At 44.5% G+C, this 20904-nt stretch overlaps 1 protein-coding gene across 2 annotated transcripts in view; it reads left to right on the forward strand.

Annotated features, from left to right (window-relative positions):
- LOC136753011 (transient receptor potential cation channel subfamily M member 4) overlaps positions 1-20904 on the forward strand; it is a 139513-nt gene that overhangs the window by 15909 nt on the left and 102700 nt on the right. For both annotated transcript variants that reach the window (XM_066708789.1, XM_066708790.1), the window contains 2 exons: positions 20283-20460; positions 20804-20868. In XM_066708789.1, coding sequence (XP_066564886.1) covers positions 20283-20460; positions 20804-20868 — 243 coding nt within the window. The remainder of the gene's footprint in view (positions 1-20282; positions 20461-20803; positions 20869-20904) is intronic.

Raw genomic sequence — 20904 nt, forward strand, 5'->3', positions numbered from 1 at the left:
TTGTACTAGTGTTAATCACTGAAAACGTTAGTACATTAGGCTTTATACAGTGAGGGGAAAAAAGTATTTGATCCCCTGCTGATTTTGTACGTTTGCCCACTGACAAAGAAATGATCAGTCTATAATTTTAATGGTAGGTGTATTTTAACAGTGAGAGACAGAATAACAACAAAAAAATCAAAAAAAAAACGCATTTCAAAAAAGTTATAAATTGATTTGCATGTTAATGAGGGAAATGAGTATTTGATCCCCTATCAATCAGCAAGATTTCTGGCTCCCAGGTGTCTTTTATACAGGTAACAAGCTGAGATTAGGAGCACTAAGAGAGTGCTCCTAATCTCAGCTCGTTACCTGTATAAAAGACACCTGTCCACAGAAGCTATCAATCAATCGGATTCCAAACGCTCCACCATGGCCAAGACCAAAGAGCTGTCCAAGGATGTCAGGGACAAGATTGTAGACCTACACAAGGCTGGAATGGGCTACAAGACCATCGCCAAGCTGCTTGGCGAGAAGGTGACAACAGTTGGTGCGATCATTCGCAAATGGAAGAAACGCAAAATAACTGTCAGTCTCCCTCGATCTGGGGCTCCATACAAGATCTCACCTCGTGGAGTTTCAATGATCATGAGAACGGTGAGGATTCAGCCCAGAACTACACGGGAGGATCTTGTTAATGATCTCAAGGCAGCTGGGACCATAGTCACCAAGAAAACAATTGGTAACGCACTATGCCGTGAAGGACTGAAATCTTGCAGCGCCCGCAAGGTCCCCCTGCTCAAGAAAGCACATGTACAGGCCCGTCTGAAGTTTGCCAACATCTGAATGATTCAGAGGAGAACTGGGTGAAAGTGTTGTGGTCAGATAAGTCCAAAATCGAGCTCTTTGGCATCAACTCATCTCGCCGTGTTTGGAGGAGGAGGAATGACCCCAAGAACGCCATCCCCACCGTCAAACATGGAGGTGGAAACATTATGCTTTGGGGGTGTTTTTCTGCTAAGGGGACAGGAAAACTGCACCGCATCAAAAGGATGATGGACGGGTTCATGTACCGTCAAATCTTGGGTGAGAACCTCCTTCCCTCAGCCAGGGCATTGACAATGGGTCGTGGATGAGTATTTCAGCATGACAATGACCCAAAACACACAGCTAAGGCAACAAAGGAGTGGCTCAAGAAGAAGCACATTAAGGTCCTGGAGTAGCCTAGCCAGTCTCCAGACCTTAATTCCATAGAAAATCTGTGGAGGGAGCTGAAGGTTCGAGTTGCCAAACGTCAGCCTCGAAACCTTAATGACTTGGAGAGGATCTGCAAAGAGGAGTGGGACAAAATCCCTCCTGAGATGTGTGCAAACCTGGTGGCCAACTACAAGAAACGTCTGACCTCTGTGATTGCCAACAAGGGTTTTGCCACCAAGTACTAAGTCGAAGGGGTCAAATACTTATTTCCCTCATTAACATGCAAATCAATGTATAACTTTTTTGAAATGTGTTTTTCTGGATTTTTTTTGTTGTGATTCTATCTCTCACTGTTAGAATACACCTACCATTAAAATGATAGACTGATCATTTCTTTGTCAGTGGGCAAACATACAAAATCAGCAGGGGATCAAATACTTTTTTCCCTCACTGTAGTTCTGAAGATACTTGCTGCCATAAGTGACATCTTGTAACACAATTGCATCACCAATGGTTGCCATTTATTATTGTACCAAGTTTGGTGAGTTTTTGAATTTTGTTTATGGGTTTCTCTGGAGTCAAACTTCAGGCATTTGAGAATATGCCATATTTAACCTGCATTCACAGTCATTGGCTTCTGCCGGCCATGTTTCTGCACGCAGTAACTTGCCTTTTATGAGTTTGATAGATAGCAGTATCTATGTAACATACACAAAGTTTCAGGACACATACGTTTTATTTCAATGGCCCACGGCATCCATGTTTTTCACTGGGGAAACTCACCTTTAACAATGTTGGTAGTACTCTGTACTAGTGTCATGCATACCCTTTTGTGGAACAGTGGGTATAAGTGGTCTGGAGTAAAAGGCAAAAGAGTTTGAATCGGAGAATGGACAATTTTGGACAAAGCGTGCAACCGAGCATAAGTGGGGCATAAGGTATGCATGAGCATGAAGTGGCATATGCATGTGTCAGTTGGTTTTGGAGAAGAAGATTTTTGTAGCATTTCACAATTTCGCTGCTAAACGGAATATGGCGGCAGCACCATGTGACCGGCACATGTAGTTTTCACTGCATTTGTAGGTATCGGTGGTCTCTACAACACTTGCGAGTTTCGTGAGTTATCTTTCAAGTCGGAAGCACTGCCCAAGGGGGAGGGGTTTCTGTGCATTCCGTAGGAACCCGATCGAAACGTCACTCTGTCAAAGCTGCCATTGGCCCCTGCACTCGTCACTCAGAACAGGTCCCTTCCTACTTCCTGTTCTATAAAACGTGATGTCAGCGTAGGTTCGTCCTCTTTTGCCTCTTCGCTGGACTCGGGAACGTAAGCTCTCTGTGTCTGTGTTTGTAATAAACATTCAAACTGCGTATTTCGGCTAGCTGGCTCACTTCATAGTGTTGTTCACCACCGTTTTCGCTACACATCATATCTGTTTTGTGTATGTTTTGTTATTATTGATAGTTAATCGCGATTCTATACCGTCCGTACACCGGAGGTCTGGCTGCGCTTTTGGTTTCAGTTACGTTCACAAGAAGAGCCTTTTTAAAAATAATAGTTGTGTTTATATAGTGCTATATATATTCGGACTGCTTGCTGTGTTGGTTTTTTGTCCACAGGGCTTTTTCCTCCACAGCAGGAACATAAGAACATAAGAGCATAAGAAAGTTTACAAACGAGAGGAGGCCATTTGACCCATCGTGCTCGTTTGGTGTCCATTAATAACTAAGTGATCCAAGGATCCTATCCAGTCTATTTTTAAATGTTCCCAAATTTTCAGCATCTACCACATTGCTGGGGAGTTCCAGATTGTGACTACTCTCTGTGTAAAGAAGCATCTCCTGTTTTCCATTTTGAATGCCTTGAAGCCCAATTTCCATTTGTGTCCCCGTGTGTTCCTGCTGATCTGGAAAAGCTCCTCTGGTTTGATGTGGTCGATGCCCTTCAGGATTTTGAAGACTTGGATCAAGTCCCCACGTAGTCTCCTCTGTTCCAGGGTGAAAAGGTTCAGTTCCCTCAGTCTCTCCGAGTAGAACATTCCCTTCAGAACTGGAATGAGTCTGGTTGCTCTCCTCTGAACTGCCTCTAGAGCAGCAATATCCTTCTTGAAGTGTGGTGCCCAGAACTGTACACAGTATTTCAGATGAGGTCTAACTAGTGCATTGTACAGTCTTAACATTACTTCCCTTGTTTTAAATTCTACACTTTTGACAATATACCCTAGCATTCTGTTTGGCTTTTTTATTGCTTCCCCACATTGCTTGGATGGAGAAAGTGAGGAGTCCACATAGACTCCTAGGTCTTTCTCATGCGATACTTCATCTAGTTCTATTCCTCCCATAGTGTAATTACTGTGGACATTTCTGTTACCTGCATGTATTACCTTGCACTTGTCCACATTGAATTTCATCTGCCAGGTGTTGGCCCACAACTGAATGTTATCTAAGTCCCTTTGAATAGCTTGTATCTGCTGAACCACCTATTTTAGTATCATCGGCAAATTTGACAAGTTTGCTAACTATCCCAGAGTCCAGATCATTAATATACACTCACCTAAAGGATTATTAGGAACACCTGTTCAATTTCTCATTAATGCAATTATCTAACCAACCAATCACATGGCAGTTGCTTCAATGCATTTAGGGGTGTGGTCCTGGTCAAGACAATCTCCTGAACGCCAAACTGAATGTCTGAATGGGAAAGAAAGGTGATTTAAGCAATTTTGAGCGTGGCATGGTTGTTGGTGCCAGACGGGCCGGTCTGAGTATTTCACAATCTGCTCAGTTACTGGGATTTTCACGCACAACCATTTCTAGGGTTTACAAAGAATGGTGTGAAAAGGGAAAAACATCCAGTATGCGGCACTCCTGTGGGCGAAAATGCCTTGTTGATGCTAGAGGTCAGAGGAGAATGGGCCGACTGATTCAAGCTGATAGAAGAGCAACTTTGACTGAAATAACCACTCGTTACAACCGAGGTATGCAGCAAAGCATTTGTGAAGCCACAACACGTACAACCTTGAGGCGGATGGGCTACAACAGCAGAAGAGCCCACCGGGTACCACTCATCTCCACTACAAATAGGAAAAAGAGGCTACAATTTGCACAAGCTCACCAAAATTGGACAGTTGAAGACTGGAAAAATGTTGCCTGGTCTGATGAGTCTTGATTTCTGTTGAGACATTCAGATGGTAGAGTCAGAATTTGGCGTAAACAGAATGAGAACATGGATCCATCATGCCTTGTTACCACTGTGCAGGCTGGTGGTGGTGGTGTAATGGTGTGGGGGATGTTTTCTTGGCACACTTTAGGCCCCTTCGTGCCAATTGGGCATCGTTTAAATGCCACGGCCTACCTGAGCATTGTTTCTGACCATGTTCATCCCTTTATGACCACCATGTACCCATCCTCTGATGGCTACTTCCAGCAGGATAATGCACCATGTCACAAAGGTCCAATCATTTCAAATTGGTTTCTTGAACATGACAATGAGTTCACTGTACTAAACTGGCCCCCACAGTCACCAGATCTCAACGCAATAGAGCATCTTTGGGATGTGGTGGAACGGGAGCTTCGTGCCCTGGATGTGCATCCCACAAATCTCCATCAACTGCAAGATGCTATCCTATCAATATGGGCCAACATTTCTAAAGAATGCTTTCAGCACCTTGTTGAATCAATGCCACGTAGAATTAAGGCAGTTCTGAAGGCGAAAGGGGGTCAAACACAGTATTAGTATGGTGTTCCTAATAATCCTTTAGGTGAGTGTAGATTAGAAAAAGCAATGGCTCTATTACTGATCCCTGTGGAACTCCACTAACAACCTCACTCCAGTTAGAAGTGACTCCTCTAATCGACACCCTCTGTTTCCTATACATCAACCAGTTCATAATCCATCTACTTTCATTACCCTGAATGCCTACAGCTTCCAATTTGAGGATCAGTCTATCATATCATATGCTTTCACATGATCTACAGCTGCAGTTGTTAATTCTAATAAATTATTAAGACATGATCTGCCTCGTCTAAACCCATGTTGACTATCTCCAAGAATATGGTTTTCATTAAGATGCTCCTCTATTTTCTGTCTAATCATTTTTTCCAACATTTTACAAATGATGCAGGTGAGACTGATTGGTCTGTAATTTCCTGGCTCAGTTTTGTCCCCTTTCTTGGTATTGGTATGACATTTGCTGTCTTCCAGTCAGTTGGCACATCCTCTGTTCTAAGTGTCATTTGGAATATTTGACTTAGCGGCCTATAAATAATTTCCCTCATTCATGTAAGTACTATTGGAAATATCCCATCTGGCCCAGGTGATTTGTTTGTTTTTAATTCTGCTAGTCCCTTTAGTACCTCCTCCTCATTTATCCTGATCTCCTTTAGGATTTGACTGGAATTATTGTTAACCTGTGGCATGTTATGTCTTTTCTTTTGTAAAAACCTCTGTGAAATACTCATTTGGAACATTTGCTACATCTTGTTCGTTTTCCAAGATACTTCAATTTTTGCCCTTTATCTGTTTCACTTCCTCCCTTATTGTCCTCTTGCTGTTGTAATATTAAAAAAAGCTTTTTGCATTAGTTTTAGCTCCAAGAGCTATATTTCTTTCTATTTCCCTCTTTGCTTTCCTGATCCCTTTCTTAAGATCTCTTTGCAGCTCAACGTATTCTATGTATTTTGTTTCGTCTCCATCCCTTTTGTATGCGCTATAACAACATTTTCTTCCTCTTGATATTTTTTTGCATACCTCTATTAAACTATTTTGGCCAGTGTTTTTTGGTCCTCAATTTGCTAAGTTTTGGTACAAATTTCTCCCGAGCCTCAAGTAGTATATTCTTAAAATATACCCATCCATTTTCAACTGAATCTGTATCCAGTGTGCTCCAGTCTACCTCTTCTAAGTGCCGCCTCATACCTTCAAGGTTTGCTTTTCTGAAATTGTAGACCATTGTTTTAGACTTGGGCCTTGTTTTTTGAAAGAATGCCTCAAAGCTAACCATGTTGTGATCACAATGTGCCATTGGTTCTCTAACTAGTGTCCCTCTGACTCTGTCGTGGTCATTTGCAAATATCAAGTCAATGCATGCACTCTCCCTGGTTGGTTCTCTGACAAATTGAGTTAGAAAGCAGTCATTTACCATCTCAACCATTTCTATTTCTGCCTCTGTAGTCCCAACCGGGCTTTCCCAGTCTATGTTTGGGAAATTGAAATCCCCCATTATAACAGCCACATCCTTGCTACATGCAGTCCTGATTACACTGTACAATGCAACATCTTGCTGAATATCTGAGTTGGGTGGTCTGTAACACACTCCTACCGCTAATCCTCCACATCTCTTGTTCAAAAGTTTCACCCACAAAGATTCTGTTCCGTTACTGGAATCTAATTTTAGTTCTTCTGCCTCAATGTCATTTTTCACATATAATGCTACCCCACCTTCTCTTCCATTTTGCCTGTCTCTCCTTCATGTATCCTTCTAACTTGCATTCATCCCCATTGTTTTCTGTAAGCCATGTTTCCGTCACTCCTACAACATCATAGTCAGATGCCAGCACTGTGGCTTCTAAGTCCAACATCTTGTTCTTTATATTCCTGGCACTGAGGTACAAACATTTTAGGACTTTTCTACTACCGGGTTCCCTTGGTTTTCTTTCCTTAGAGGAACATCTCCCATTGTCAGAGCTCCCTGCCCCCCTGGTCCCTAGTTTAAATGATTCTCAATTTCTCTGCCCATACGCTCTCCCAATGCATTAGCCCCCCTTCTATTTAGATGTAGACCGTACGGTTTGTATAGGTCCCATCTATCCCAGAAGAAAGACCAATGCTCCATAAACCTAAATCCCTCTTCCCTACACCAATATTTCAACCATGTGTTAAACCTTCTAATCTCTGCCCATCTCCCTGGCCTGGCACGTGGTACCGGAAGTATTTAGGAGAAAACTACCGTGGAGGTTCTGCTCTTTAGTTCTGTTCCTAACTCTTTAAATTTGTCCTGCAGAACCTCTGTCCTACCTTTTCCCATGTCATTGGTTCCAATGTGGACAATGACCAGTGGATTCCCCCTGGCTTTGGCCAGTAGCCCGTCTACTAGTTTAGGGAGATCTGCAACCTGAGCACCAGGCAGGCAAGATACCATGCGGGTCTCCTTGTCACTAGAGCACACTGTGTGATCTACTCCTCTAAGAATTGAGTCTCCTACTATAACTACCTCCCTCGTCTGGGGGGGAGTGGGCACCATGGTGCTCTGGTGCTCAACTGCCCCCCCATCACCCTCTGATCTGTCATTGTCCAATTTGGAGTCTAGCAGTTGGAACCTGTTGGGCAATTCTAGCTCTTGGAGTGTCTCTAGGGGTTGTGTACACCCTGTTCTGCGGTTACGACCTACTGTAACCCAACAGTTCTCTACGCTGTCCTGCTCTGAGGTCTCAACTCTCCTAGGTTTTGGTGTGCACACCATCTCTCTCATGGGCTGATTGACCAATTCTTCTATATCCCTAATACAGTGCAGATCAACAAGCTGAGCCTCAAGATCACAAACCTTGATCTCTAGGATTTCAACATTCACAAATGGAAATCTTCTTGGATGAGTTCATCCAGGAAGGCAATCATTCTGCAAACCTGACACTGTAGTGGCCACATGCTTCTAAATGTTAGTTTTTGTTTTGTTTTGTTTTTTTTAAGTCCCTTGGTTCCTGTTGCCTAGTCAACTGCTTAACTTTTGTGACCAAGAAACGGCACAGCTCTTTCTCAACAGCTGCTTTAAGTAGCTTTTGTCTACCTACCCCCAATTCACACCTAACAGGCCACACCTGGCTCCTCCTGCAACAGAATTCCTGCTAGTCCTATACAAAATCTCCCTTCCAAAACCTGTTTACTTTCACCAACTCAGCAGCTGAATTGAATTGACTTCAATTTAGGCAAACTACAGACAATGCTAACTTCAATTTAGGCAAACTACAGACAATGCTAACTTCAATTTAGCAAACTTAAAACAAAATGAGCAATACTAAGACGGGTCTGAAACTAGTCCAACAACAAGATGGCTGCCTCTCACCTGTATTGTCTCGTCTCGTGTCTCTCTGTGAATACTTGTAAATACTTCTGTTTTGGAGCGCTAGCAGCGGCAGTAAAATCCGCGGCCCGGCTGCCCAGCCCGAGCCGCTGTGTGTTGTAAGAGATCTCGCCCACGTGAGGTGCTCCTCCGCCTGCTTGCACCCGCACTACAGCCCGCGGCTGCGGCTGTAGGAGATCTCGCTCTCTCGGTTCGCTGAGAACGAGCACTGCTAGCCCTTCCGGTCCGTGCGTGCGTGCCTCGGTTTTAGATCCCGCTACGGCTGGCGGTCTACTACCCTCGGCCCCCGCGGACCCCGAACTCCGCGTCACCCGGTGTCCCCGGAAACCACGGCACACACGGTGTGGTTAAGCCTACGGGTCTATGCGGCGCTTGTATCCAGCACCTGGTGCTTGGTATACACAGTGTTCAGTCCGGCAACAGCAAGGTTGCGTGTGGTTGGTGTCGCAGCACTCCCGTGTATATAAACGTTGCCGGGTGGAGACGCACTTACAGCAGCGGGCCCGCTAGGCGCTCCACTTGTTGCAGAGGCGTTCCAGTTGTTGTGTGCCGCTGGTGCAAACATTGATCGGCGCCTCTGCTGCACGTTTACCTGTGCACGTGCGTGTGCGCTCGGTGCTCGGCGATGAGCTCCTCTCGCCCCCGCGACTGTGCTGCTTGCGGCCATGGCACCTTGCCCGCCTGGAGTGGGGAAGTCTTATGCCCCGTCTGTCTGGGCACCGACAGTGGGCACGATTTGGCTCCGACTTCCGGGTCCGCCATCTTACTGGGCGCCACCGCACTTGCCGCTGCGCCCGGTGATTCCCCAATCCGGCGAGTGACGGGGGGGCCTCGGGGGCGCTGGATCTCCGCCTCTCCCCGAGCCCCTCCGTCTCCTCCTCCAGGATGGTAGTGCTGGGGACAGCCCTCCACGAGGGATTTTATTCCCCATACTTCCTTATGCCCAAGAAAGATGGAGATTTCCACCCCATCTTGGATCTGAGGCGCCTGAACTGCCACCTCTAGGTGTTGCACTTCAAGATGCTCAACCTGCGCACCATGTCCCAGTCCATTAAGCCGGCGACTGGTTCATCATGGTGGATCTGAAAGATGCTTACTTTCACATCCCCAGGAAGTTTCGGCCCTCGAAGGCGAAGCGGAGAGCTTTTGAGTTGCAGTGGTGGTTCAGGTCTCTCAGGATGCACTCTCGCCGCGATCGAGCACGCCGGGTCACAGTTACTCCGGTGTGCTGGCGGAGCCCCCACAATTTGACCCTCGGTGTGCCCCTGGGACCAGTCTACCACCGAGCAGTCATGACGACAGACGCATCCAAACAGGGTTGGGGAGCAGTCTGCGACGGACATGGAGCCTGAAGCAGGTGGAAGGAGCCAGCACGGGCCCTCCATTTCAACATCCTGGAGTTACACGCAGTACTCCTTGGACTATCTCATTTCCTGCCAGTCCTGCGGGACAGACAAGTGCTGGTTTGGACAGACAGCACAGCGGTCAACAGGCAAGGAGGTCTCCAGTCGCGCAGACTGTACTGTCTAGCACGCCGTCTGCTTCTGTGCGCGCAGCCACGGTTCCGCTTCATCAGAGCAGTTCACCTCCCAGGCCTGTCCAACATGGCAGCGGACCTCCTCTCTTGGGGATGCCCCCCGATCTCTGAATGGTGCCTCCACCCGCTTGTTGTACAACAACTGTGGAGCCGGTTTGGCATGGCGGACATGGATCTCTTTGCCTCGGCAGAGTCCACTCACTGCCCACTATGGTTCTCCGTCCAAGACCGCTCAGGAACCCTAGGGATCGACGTGCTAGCCCACACATGTCCATGCTGTCTCCTTTACGTGTTCCCACCGTTCCCCCTTCTCCAGGTGGTCTTGGAGAAGGTCAGGAGAGAACAAGTGACAGTTCTGCTGAAAGCCCCTTGGTGGCCTCGCAGATTCTGGTTCGTAGACCTGATCGCCCTCCTCCACGGAGAGCCTTGGCAGCTCCCAGTGAGAGTGGACTTGTTGTCCCAGGTGCAGGGCACTCTTTGGCACCCAAATCTGGGCCTCCTCCAGCTCTGGGCCTGGCCCCTGAGCTGGAGTGATTCATTGCCTGGGGTCTGTCGGACGCGGTAGTTGCCACTATTCAGTTGGCGAGAGCTCCCTCTACGAGGTTGCAGTATTCCTACTGCTGGAAGCGTCACGACCCAGGACACAGGGCCAGGTGCTTTCAAAGCAGCGCCTCTCGCATTGGATTGTGGACATCATTACCATGGCCTACGAGTCTACCGGGACCCTGGTGCCTGATCACCTGGTGGCCCACTCGTCTCGAGGCATTGCCACATCGTGGGCCCTTTTTCAAGGTGCCCCCTTGGCAGACATTTGTGCGGCTGCAGCTTGGGCCTCGCCACTTACATTTGCCCGGTTCTACAGGTTGGATGTAACGGGACCGGACCCTTCCATTGGGAACCTGGTGTTGGCTGCAGTTGAGCCCCAGTAGCCTATGGGCCCTGGCTCCTGCCTTTTCCTCTCCCAGTCTGCCCCTGTAAGTGCTTCCTGAGGGAGCTAGTGAACCGTGTCTTTCCCTTCCACTGGACTATGTCTTCCAGTCGAGCACACACGCGAGCTGCTCCTGGATGTACAGACAGCCCTGTCGATGTGTTCCCAGGGCTTGTCATGCGGCCTACAGGCATGTTGCTTTATGAGGCCGCCTTGTATATAGCTCGTTCATTATAATTGTGTTGCGGTGGTGCATGCATTTGGCCTGTACCCCGCTCTGTATATTGATAAGCAGGTCTGTGGCCCGCTCTGGCTGTTTTATACCATGGAGCAGGGGACCGCTGCTGTTGTCCTCCAGCGGAGGGCACTTGAGTTCTCCAGTGCCCTGCTGTGTACATAGTTAATTTATTCACACGGTAAGAGCTGTAGTTGCCCTGCATTAGCTGCACTATTCGACAGGTGTCAACTGCTCCTGTGTTCCACGTGTGGCGCATGAACCAGCTCCTGCACCCCGTGATGTATATATGTGTATATACACTCACCTAAAGGATTATTAGGAACACCTGTTCAATTTCTCATTAATGCAATTATCTAACCAACCAATCACATGGCAGTTGCTTCAATGCATTTAGGGGTGTGGTCCTGGTCAAGACAATCTCCTGAACTCCAAACTGAATGTCTGAATGGGAAAGAAAGGTGATTTAAGCAATTTTGAGCGTGGCATGGTTGTTGGTGCCAGACGGGCCGGTCTGAGTATTTCACAATCTGCTCAGTTACTGGGATTTTCACGCACAACCATTTCTAGGGTTTACAAAGAATGGTGTGAAAAGGGAAAAACATCCAGTATGCGGCAGTCCTGTGGGCGAAAATGCCTTGTTGATGCTAGAGGTCAGAGGAGAATGGGCCGACTGATTCAAGCTGATAGAAGAGCAACTTTGACTGAAATAACCACTCGTTACAACCGAGGTATGCAGCAAAGCATTTGTGAAGCCACAACACGTACAACCTTGAGGCGGATGGGCTACAACAGCAGAAGACCCCACCGGGTACCACTCATCTCCACTACAAATAGGAAAAAGAGGCTACAATTTGCACAAGCTCACCAAAATTGGACAGTTGAAGACTGGAAAAATGTTGCCTGGTCTGATGAGTCTCGATTTCTGCTGAGACATTCAGATGGTAGTCAGAATTTGGCGTAAACAGAATGAGAACATGGATCCATCATGCCTTGTTACCACTGTGCAGGCTGGTGGTGGTGGTGTAATGGTGTGGGGGATGTTTTCTTGGCACACTTTAGGCCCCTTAGTGCCAATTGGGCATCGTTTAAATGCCATGGCCTACCTGAGCATTGTTTCTGACCATGTCCATCCCTTTATGACCACCATGTACCCATCCTCTGATGGCTACTTCCAGCAGGATAATGCACCATGTCACAAAGGTCAAATCATTTCAAATTGGTTTCTTGAACATAACAATGAGTTCACTGTACTAAACTGGCCCCCACAGTCACCAGATCTCAACCCAATAGAGCATCTTTGGGATGTGGTGGAATGGGAGCTTCGTGCCCTGGATGTGCATCCCACAAATCTCCATCAACTGCAAGATGCTATCCTATCAATATGGGCCAACATTTCTAAAGAATGCTTTCAGCACCTTGTTGAATCAATGCCACGTAGAATTAAGGCAGTTCTGAAGGGGAAAGGGGGTCAAACACAGTATTAGTATGGTGTTCCTAATAATCCTTTAGGTGAGTGTATGTATTATGTGTTAAACAGCAGGACTGTGGCTCCATTCAAAAATTGTAGAATGGAGTTCACTGCCGCTGTTCCCAGCAGATGGCGCTTGAGTTTCGCTGCCTCGCTGTGTACATAGTTCATTGGTCAGCAGGTCTGTGGCCCGCTCTGGCTGTGTGCCATTGAGCAAGAGTCCACTGCTGCTGCCCTCAGCGGTAAATTCGTGAGCATGCTCTCGTATTCTGCTGTGTATATAATTCCTTTGTTAAAACAGTACAGCTAATGTTGCCCTGCGTTAGCCGGTCTAACCAGCAGGAGTCAACTGCTCCTGTGTTCCATGGGCGGCGCATGAGTTCGTTCCTGCGCCCCGTGGTGTATATAGTTTGTTTGTACGAAATCTAAATTGTCAGCACAATCTGTACTGTTTAGTTGAGTTGGATGCTCTTGTGCTGCGTGCTGATAGCATGAAGGTCTTGCTGTCACGCGATATGTATGTATTGTATATTGTTCAGCTCGGCTACTCTGTTGACTAGCCAGCTATATTGTATTTTTCTCATTGGGTCTGTGGCCCCACTCCTATTGGATCAGGGATCCACTGCTATGATATTGCGCGGAGGCTGCACAAGTGCTTGCTTGCCAGCACCAGACATTGTGCATGTAGATTCGGTCTCGCTCCTAGCTGCTCTTGTAAGCGGAGGGCAATAAGAGTTAACCTCTGTAGCCCCGCTTTGTATATGCTGATTGCAGACAGTTCCTGGTAGAGCATGACTACGGTCCTCGCTTCTGGACGGCTCAGGTGCAGCCCTACAGGGCCCCTGTGGTTACTGTCTGGAGTTGTGTTGCCGAGGTCCCCTTGTGGTGCACCTCGGGGCAGGCTCCCTTATCAGCTCGCTGCCTCCTCCCTTGCGACTGTTTTGTTATACAGTAACCCCTCCCCCTTGGGCAGTGCTTCCGACTTATCTTAACTTAAGATAACGATAGGTTGCGTATGCAACCCCGGTTATCTGAAAAAGGAAGCACTGACCTAGGGTTGCAAGGTCGTGCGGGAGTCCTAGCTCCCGGCCAAACAGGACGAACCTGCGCTGATGTCACGTTTTATAGAACAGGAAGTGGGAAGGGACCTGTTCTGAGTGACGAGCGCAGGGGCCAATGGCAGCTTTGATAAAGTGACGTTTTGATCGGGTTCCTACGGAACTGCGCAGAAACCCCTCCCCCTTGGGCAGCGCTTCCTTTTTCAGATAACCGGGGTTGCATATGCAACCTATCGTTTTCATGCATTTATGAGCGTTTTACTGGCATTTGAAGTTTTGAACAAAGTTTTGAACAAAATCAATAGACTTCCAGCACTTCCATGTCGTGCATGGAAGCCTAATCAGAAAAATCCTAACAGAAACAATAGGCTTCCAGCAACTTTTTTGCTTGGCCCACTAACTAGAAGTTGTAGGCAACTTTTGAGGCTTCCAGGTGTTTGCAGTCCAGAAATGTCTGCTTTCAGACTCGTACAAATATTAATAAGATGAAGACAAATTTTGTCAATTTTTGCTTGAAAGTTTGTGTAAGCAAAAGCGAGAGAGTTTTCATGGTCAAGTTCAGCCTGTTATGGTCAAAATTAGTTACTATCTCAAAACTTCAATTACCTTAATTTTATTTAAAAATATAAATTTAAGTTAGAAATAATATAAATATCTCTGGTATTTTAATAAATTAGTACACACTTTGTGTACTGCTTAAAACACAAACTGAAAACTTGATATAGCTTACAACTGCTGCAACTTCTCAATTTGCAGTTATATTCTCAATCTTATTTAGATGCTTACCTGGTGTTTTATTTGGTTGTCATATTGATTTCTGTTGTGAACGTTATATATAATTGCAACTTGTAAAAGCAAAGCATATCACTAAGTGAAAAATAGCTGCTTTTAATGTTATTATAGTGCCTCGCCGAGTGTCTGTTTTTTCCGGTGTTGCTTGCACAGTAAACGTATAGAGCAAGCGATTCTGCACGTCTGTATATAACATGTTACCATAAGTTACGATTTCACTGAAAGAGAAGAACACGAAGTTGTGCCACCCCTGTGTGTGCATTGTTAGCATGATTTAAACAGGAAGTCACACTCATGGTGGCACTTGATCTCAGTTTGAAATTCAGCAATGCCATTGCTGTTTTACCACTGTTCATTTGAATATATTGATTTTAATAACATGTATTCCTGTGTGGTGTTAATCACATTTTATTACACACTATGGGCATTCCTTAACACAGAGAAGTGGGATGAGGACAGTAAATATACAATACTGTTATACCGCATGGTGTGAACCGCTGACATGCGGGGGTCTGGGTTGTAGGTCGCAGCAGGGGAGTGAGAAGACGCAGAGAAGACGCAGTGAAGCCTTGAAAAAGGCTGTAAATCAAAAGAAAACCCTAGCCAGGTTAGGGTGCTTACTACCGCTGTGTTGGTGTCCCTAACTACTCTCAGGATAGTACTCGGTTTCCCAGATACAAAACTGAAGAGCCATTATTAATGTTTAATATAAGCTGTATAATATTTTATATTGATATTGGAAATAATGACGTGTGCAGACTTGGCAAATTGGATTTATTAGTAAAAGGCCAACAAAGCAGTTGTTAAGGATACACCCTTTCTTAATTCCTCTCACCGCTTCTGTTTTTGTATGATAAGAGAAACGGCCCACGAATGTATCACCCATAGGTTTGTCCATCTGTGGATTCCCTGTTTTTCCTCTCAAAGCTAAAGATGTTACCTCATTGTTAAGAAAACCAAAAGATCATACAGTTTGTATGCTGTAACAGGACCAGACATCTGCTTCCATGATGACCTCCTCCCTCGGGAAGGGCAGCATACAGGCTTTGTGGAGCTTGCATCTTTTGAAGCTTTTTGATTGGACGAACAGTCACAACATTCTATGTCATTTTAACATAAAAAGCTACACTTGTTGTTAAAGTTAAGTCTCACTGAGGGAACGGGCCTAATATAACACTTCCAAGCTAGCTTGAATAAAGTTCTATTTACATTATCTCAACGACTTTTCCAGTTATTTCCAAGAAGGGTTCAACAAAAACAAAGCAAAAATAAAGGAACACGCAGTCTCGAAGGAGGGGTCAAATACAGGAATCATAGTCATCAGCCGGTCCAGGTCATGTTTATAATTTGGGGTCTCACAAAGGCAGTCAAAATCCGGTAAATCAGTTGGCTTCTCTTTTAGTCTCTTCTGTCACACACCAAACATGTTCCCCAAATATGACTTCTGGCCTGCAGCTTGTCATGGCAGCGCAGCAGCTGCATTCAGTGTCCAGCTGCGTGCTCTGCAGGCTGTCAGTGTGAAATTGTGGCAGCTGAAAAAGGGGTATTTATCGGGTCCTTACATATATCTTGTTCTGCACCACACCCCGCACAGTGTCACAATACATTCATACTAGGCATGTAACGATTCACTCAACTCACGATGCAATACGATTTACGATACTGGTTTCACAATACGATTTTCTCATGATTTTTTTTTTTTTACAAAATGAGATTTAACACAAATTATAAATGAAAAAGTGTCCTTTTATTATTTCTCACTCACACAAAATGCTGCACATTTCTTTGTGAAATTGAAATATCTTTTATGTCAAATAACAAAACTAAATTGAAATTTTAAAACAAATCCCAAATCAAATAAATAAATGAATAATACAAATACAAAAAATCTCTTCATATAAACAAACTAAGGCTTTGCCTGTGCTCTTTCCTAGCTTTTTTTTTTTTTTTTTAAGAAATCAGCGTATCCACATTTCCTGGCAGAAGCTGAGATCTAGGAGAGGTATGCTTTTACTAGCCTGGAGAGCAGTGGGTACAGCCTAGCATTCTCTTTCCACCACTTGAGTGGACAGCTATTGAGGGAAATGGATGTTTCAGTTCTGTACTTATTCATTATTTAGTCAAATGGGGGATGTTTTGAACATTTTACTGCGTCTGAGACTGGTAAAACTAAATAAATCAAATTTTTAGTATTGTAAACTTTTAATTTGGCACATCGATTAGTATTGTACACAGTTATGACAGCGATTTGGAAGAGGGGGAGGCAGAAGTTTATCACAGGAATAGATGCGAGGGGTGAAGATTAAGACATTTCTAGTTTATTTCCACTGGTCAACATAAAATACAGATAAGATAAATTGACACAAACAAAAGCTGTACATTTTTAAGATGTTTTTATATTTATTCAACACACAGCACAAGCCGACTGTCCAATTAGTTTAATTTTTGTTGTTTTGCGGTGCAATTCTGACTAGTTTCTAGACAGGTTTGCTCCTTGCAAAGCTTATTATATCTCTTGAACAAGTATTTGTAAACATCTGTGTTTTTTTGTATTTTAAAAAGAACATTCTGGTGATTTCATATGAATGATTTTTTAAGTGTTTAGAAGCCGGGTTAATTCTGAAAACTGGGTTGTTTTGAAAATAAAAATGGTGTCTGTATAAGCTTCATTTCTTTGCCAATGAACATTTCTGTATTCATTCCAAAAATAAATTAATTATAGAAGAATGAAAAACGTCAATGTCTTATGTTTCTTGTGATATATAGGTTTCATATTCTGCTTATATGTATTTATGTAAAATTAAATAATTTGCTGCGATATGTTAAGTGCGGTGATTTGTTCTAGAGCGATCTAGGCCTTAAGCATAGAGCACCCCCCGCAGGCCTCGAGCTCTGAGGGTTAAAACGTGTATTGCGATTCATTTAACATCTCAACCGACTTGAATTGTCACATATTTTCATCGATTTTCAACCGGCTTGGAGTGCATCGTTACATCCCTAATTCATACATAAATTAATACATACATTTATATATACATACATATATGCTTTCATCATAAAACAATTACACATTTAAACATGCCTGTGAAACGGTTCTTCCGTACCTTTTTCTCTACCCCATGCCCCCTACAGCCATCACTGTAGCCCATGCAGTGTTGTTTGCTAATGCTAGTTTTGGTTCTTAATGAAACATGAACACAGTTTGTTGGGGTAGAATATATATTTTATGATGTCTATCGCTAAATTTATATCTGTGCTGCAGGTCTTGTAGTGTTTAAACTTGTCTAAACTTACAGAGTGGGGGTTGATCGCGTCTCTCTGCTGCATCCCTCTGTTGCGCTTACTGGAGTGTGAGTGGGGGTGCGCGCCATGCCGTGTGCTTGCTTTTCAGGGTGCATGCTGCTGCGAGCCACTGCATGTATCGGTGTCTAAAGCTGTTATTATTGGAGGGGTGGGAGTACTCGCACCCTGAATAATATTACCTCAGGAGGGAATTTTGGTGGTTTCTCCAGTATGTAACATACTTACACAAGAGAATCTACTGGACTGTGTAAAAGACTTTTTGGTTAAATTGTTTAGTTTTCTTAGCTGGCTACCCCTGTTTCCACCTGCTTTACTGGTATGGCCCGATTAGGGTAGGGCTGTGGGGAACTATTTAAATGGTTAATTGAGATCTAAAGGGAGAGATGGGGGTTCACACAGCTTGTGGTGAGGCTGTGCCAGGGGGGCTGGGGTTTGTGTACATACTTTCTTATGTTTATTTATGTAAGCCTGGGAGTTTAGTTTTAGTGGATTATTCTTCTTTCTTCATTTTTGATATTTTGTTAATAAACAAGCCCTGTTGTTTTTGCACTGACCTTCTGGTATGGACTGTCATTTATTCTCCACCCACACCAGTGCCTTGCCACAGACTATCCCTTTAGTGGTGGTATCAACAACAACCCCACAATGCCTGCATATATACACAGATGTACAATGACTATAGGTAGTATTCACCCCCCTTGACTTTTTCATATTTTGTTGTGTTGCAACCTGAAAATGACTTTGTAGAACCACTCTTGTGGTGGTCTTTTGGGGAAAGTCTCTACCAGGTTTGCTGGATTGTGCAATATTCACTAATTCTTCTGGTCAAAATTGTACAAGCTCTGTCAAGTTGGATGAAGATTGTTGGTGGACAGCAGTCTTCAAAAGACCTAAGACTAGCCCAGACTTGAATCTGATTGAGATTCTATGGTAAAATATGCAGTCTATACTGACAAGTTTCCCAGTCCCTGTAGCTACAAAGCACCCCCTTGTCATGATGCTGCCACTACCATGCATCTCAACCACCGAACGCTGTAGATCTTCGTGATGGAGCAGCTTGTATATCACACACCCTCACTGCAGCATCTCCACTGATTAGAATGGCAGCTATAGCCAAATGTAAATGAGAAAACTATGAATATCTGGGTGTATGTAATATGTAGAATAAATTAGCTTTATGTATTGTGTTATAATGGGGTGATTTAACTTTTGTTTATGTAGACAAAAGTTGAAATGTTGATAAACATTTATTTTTATGTACAGGAAACCTGTTTGCTGTATTTCGTTTGTTTGAGTTACTGTGCAAATAAGGAATCAAAGGGTTTTTAAGAGCATTATAGTTTTAAAAAGATCAATAGGAAATATAGCTTTATAACTATCGATATAATGGGTTTCCTTTCATTGCAGTGTTGTGCATCTCCCTTATTACGATACGTGTGCCACTACTATAGTCTCCATATAGTCTGACTTGGAAGGGTATAGTTTTTTGGAGGTGGGTGATAGCGACATATTTATTTTATTATTTATTTGTCTTGTTTGCAAATGTTGTTGATATAAAAACCAGGGAAATTAGGTGCCCCCTCTCTTATAAAAGGGTAATCTTGGTTTAGGAGCAAGAGGGGGAAGGTCTGTATTTCCTTGAGACATTGGTGTGAACATAAAACAGTACAGCATACTTATTTTTTGTTTTCTTTTATTGTTGTTTAATGTATGTACTTTACAACAATAGTTGATGTTAAGTGCAAGACTTTTCTGTGCTCAATTAAAATAAAAAGACTGCATTTTTGTGTTGCAAATTGAGTCAGTGCATCTCTCCTTTTGTAGTGGTCACTCTCCTATGTTACATTGTGATTGGCCTACTAGCAATGCCCTGTGTTGCTCACTGTGGGGGGATATATATATATTATAGTGTGTGTGTGTTTTAAAGTGTGTCACTTATTTTGGGTGTATTTAGTGCATTGCAAGGAAGAGTGCATTTGTAACCACAGAGCCTGTCCTATCTGGGTAGCCAGGTCTTTGAAGAGATGCTCTGTGTAATCTATTATTTGGGCCCAATAGCATTCAAATTTGTTGTGTAATTTAATTTAAATTTATTCCCAATATTTCTTTTTCTTTTTTTATAATATGGTGGACCCTGATTGGGGGCTGGTTAGCAGTGGTGACCTGAAGCTGGTTAGTGTTAGTGGGGGTGAGTGCAGTGAGGTTCAGGAACAGCTGACTGAGGGAACTCTTTACTGGGCTGAGCTCCTGGGTTTGCAAGGCCTTGTACTACAGCAAGTCTCTTCAGATGTATCCAGAATTTGAGTGCTGTTTGCTACCCACTGCTCATCAACATACAGAAGTATGATTCTGCCATGCTGACATAGTTTGGTTATTTCTGTTGTATTTGTAATATTATTTTGTAATATTCAGCATACAGGGTTTCTATTGGGTGTTTATCACATTGTCTGTAGTCCTGTTGACTGACTGCAACCCCATACCTCACTCTCATATAGCTTGATGTGCTGGATAATGCTGTCTATTATTTTTAACCAGTTTGACAGGTATATTTATTCAATATAGCTTCCTTTTTGTTGCATAAAAGGGTACCTTTTGTTTTAGTATTTACTGCCAGGTTAAAGCCCCTGATACACTGATGGTCAGTCCCAGGTAGGTGTGGTGTATTCTAGGGTGATGTTTCCCCTCTCTCTCTCCCTCTCCCTCTCTCAGGGCTCTTTCCCGGCCAAGTACTTTGTCCAGAACACATCCAGAGACTCCTTCTGTCTGGACAAGAACTACCAGGCCTTCCTGCTGGTGGACGATGGCACAGTTGGCTGTGGGGGTGGCGAGACTGCCTTCAGAGCCAGGCTAGAAGAGTACATCTCCCATCAGCGCACTGGCATCTATGGTGAAGGGGAGAGGGAGGGATGGAGAATGGGGGCAGGGGGTGGGAGATTGTGGGGAGGAATAGTGGGAGGGAGAATGGTGGGGAGAGAGAAGGAAGGAGGGAGGGTGGGAGTGATGAAGAGTTTGGGGTGTGATGGTCTGGGAGAAGTGAAGGGAAATATTTGGTAGATGAGTATTTTGAAATGTGCTTTGCTTGTTGAGGAAAAGAGAGATGGGGTTAATACAGTATAGCCATTGAAATGCAGTGTCTGTATTGACCTCTCCCCCTCTCCTGTGTCCCCTCTCCCTTCTATAAATCCCCCCTTTCTCTCTCCCTCCCCCTTTCCATTATCTCTCTCTCTCAGGCAGTGGTAATATTGAGATCCCTGTACTGTGTTTGCTTATCTCTGGAGAGACCAACATGCTAGAGGTGAGAGAGAATACTGGCTGTCACAGTGCCACCTGG

Source organism: Amia ocellicauda, chromosome 7 (assembly GCF_036373705.1).
Source record: "Amia ocellicauda isolate fAmiCal2 chromosome 7, fAmiCal2.hap1, whole genome shotgun sequence".
Lineage (NCBI taxonomy): Eukaryota > Metazoa > Chordata > Actinopteri > Amiiformes > Amiidae > Amia > Amia ocellicauda.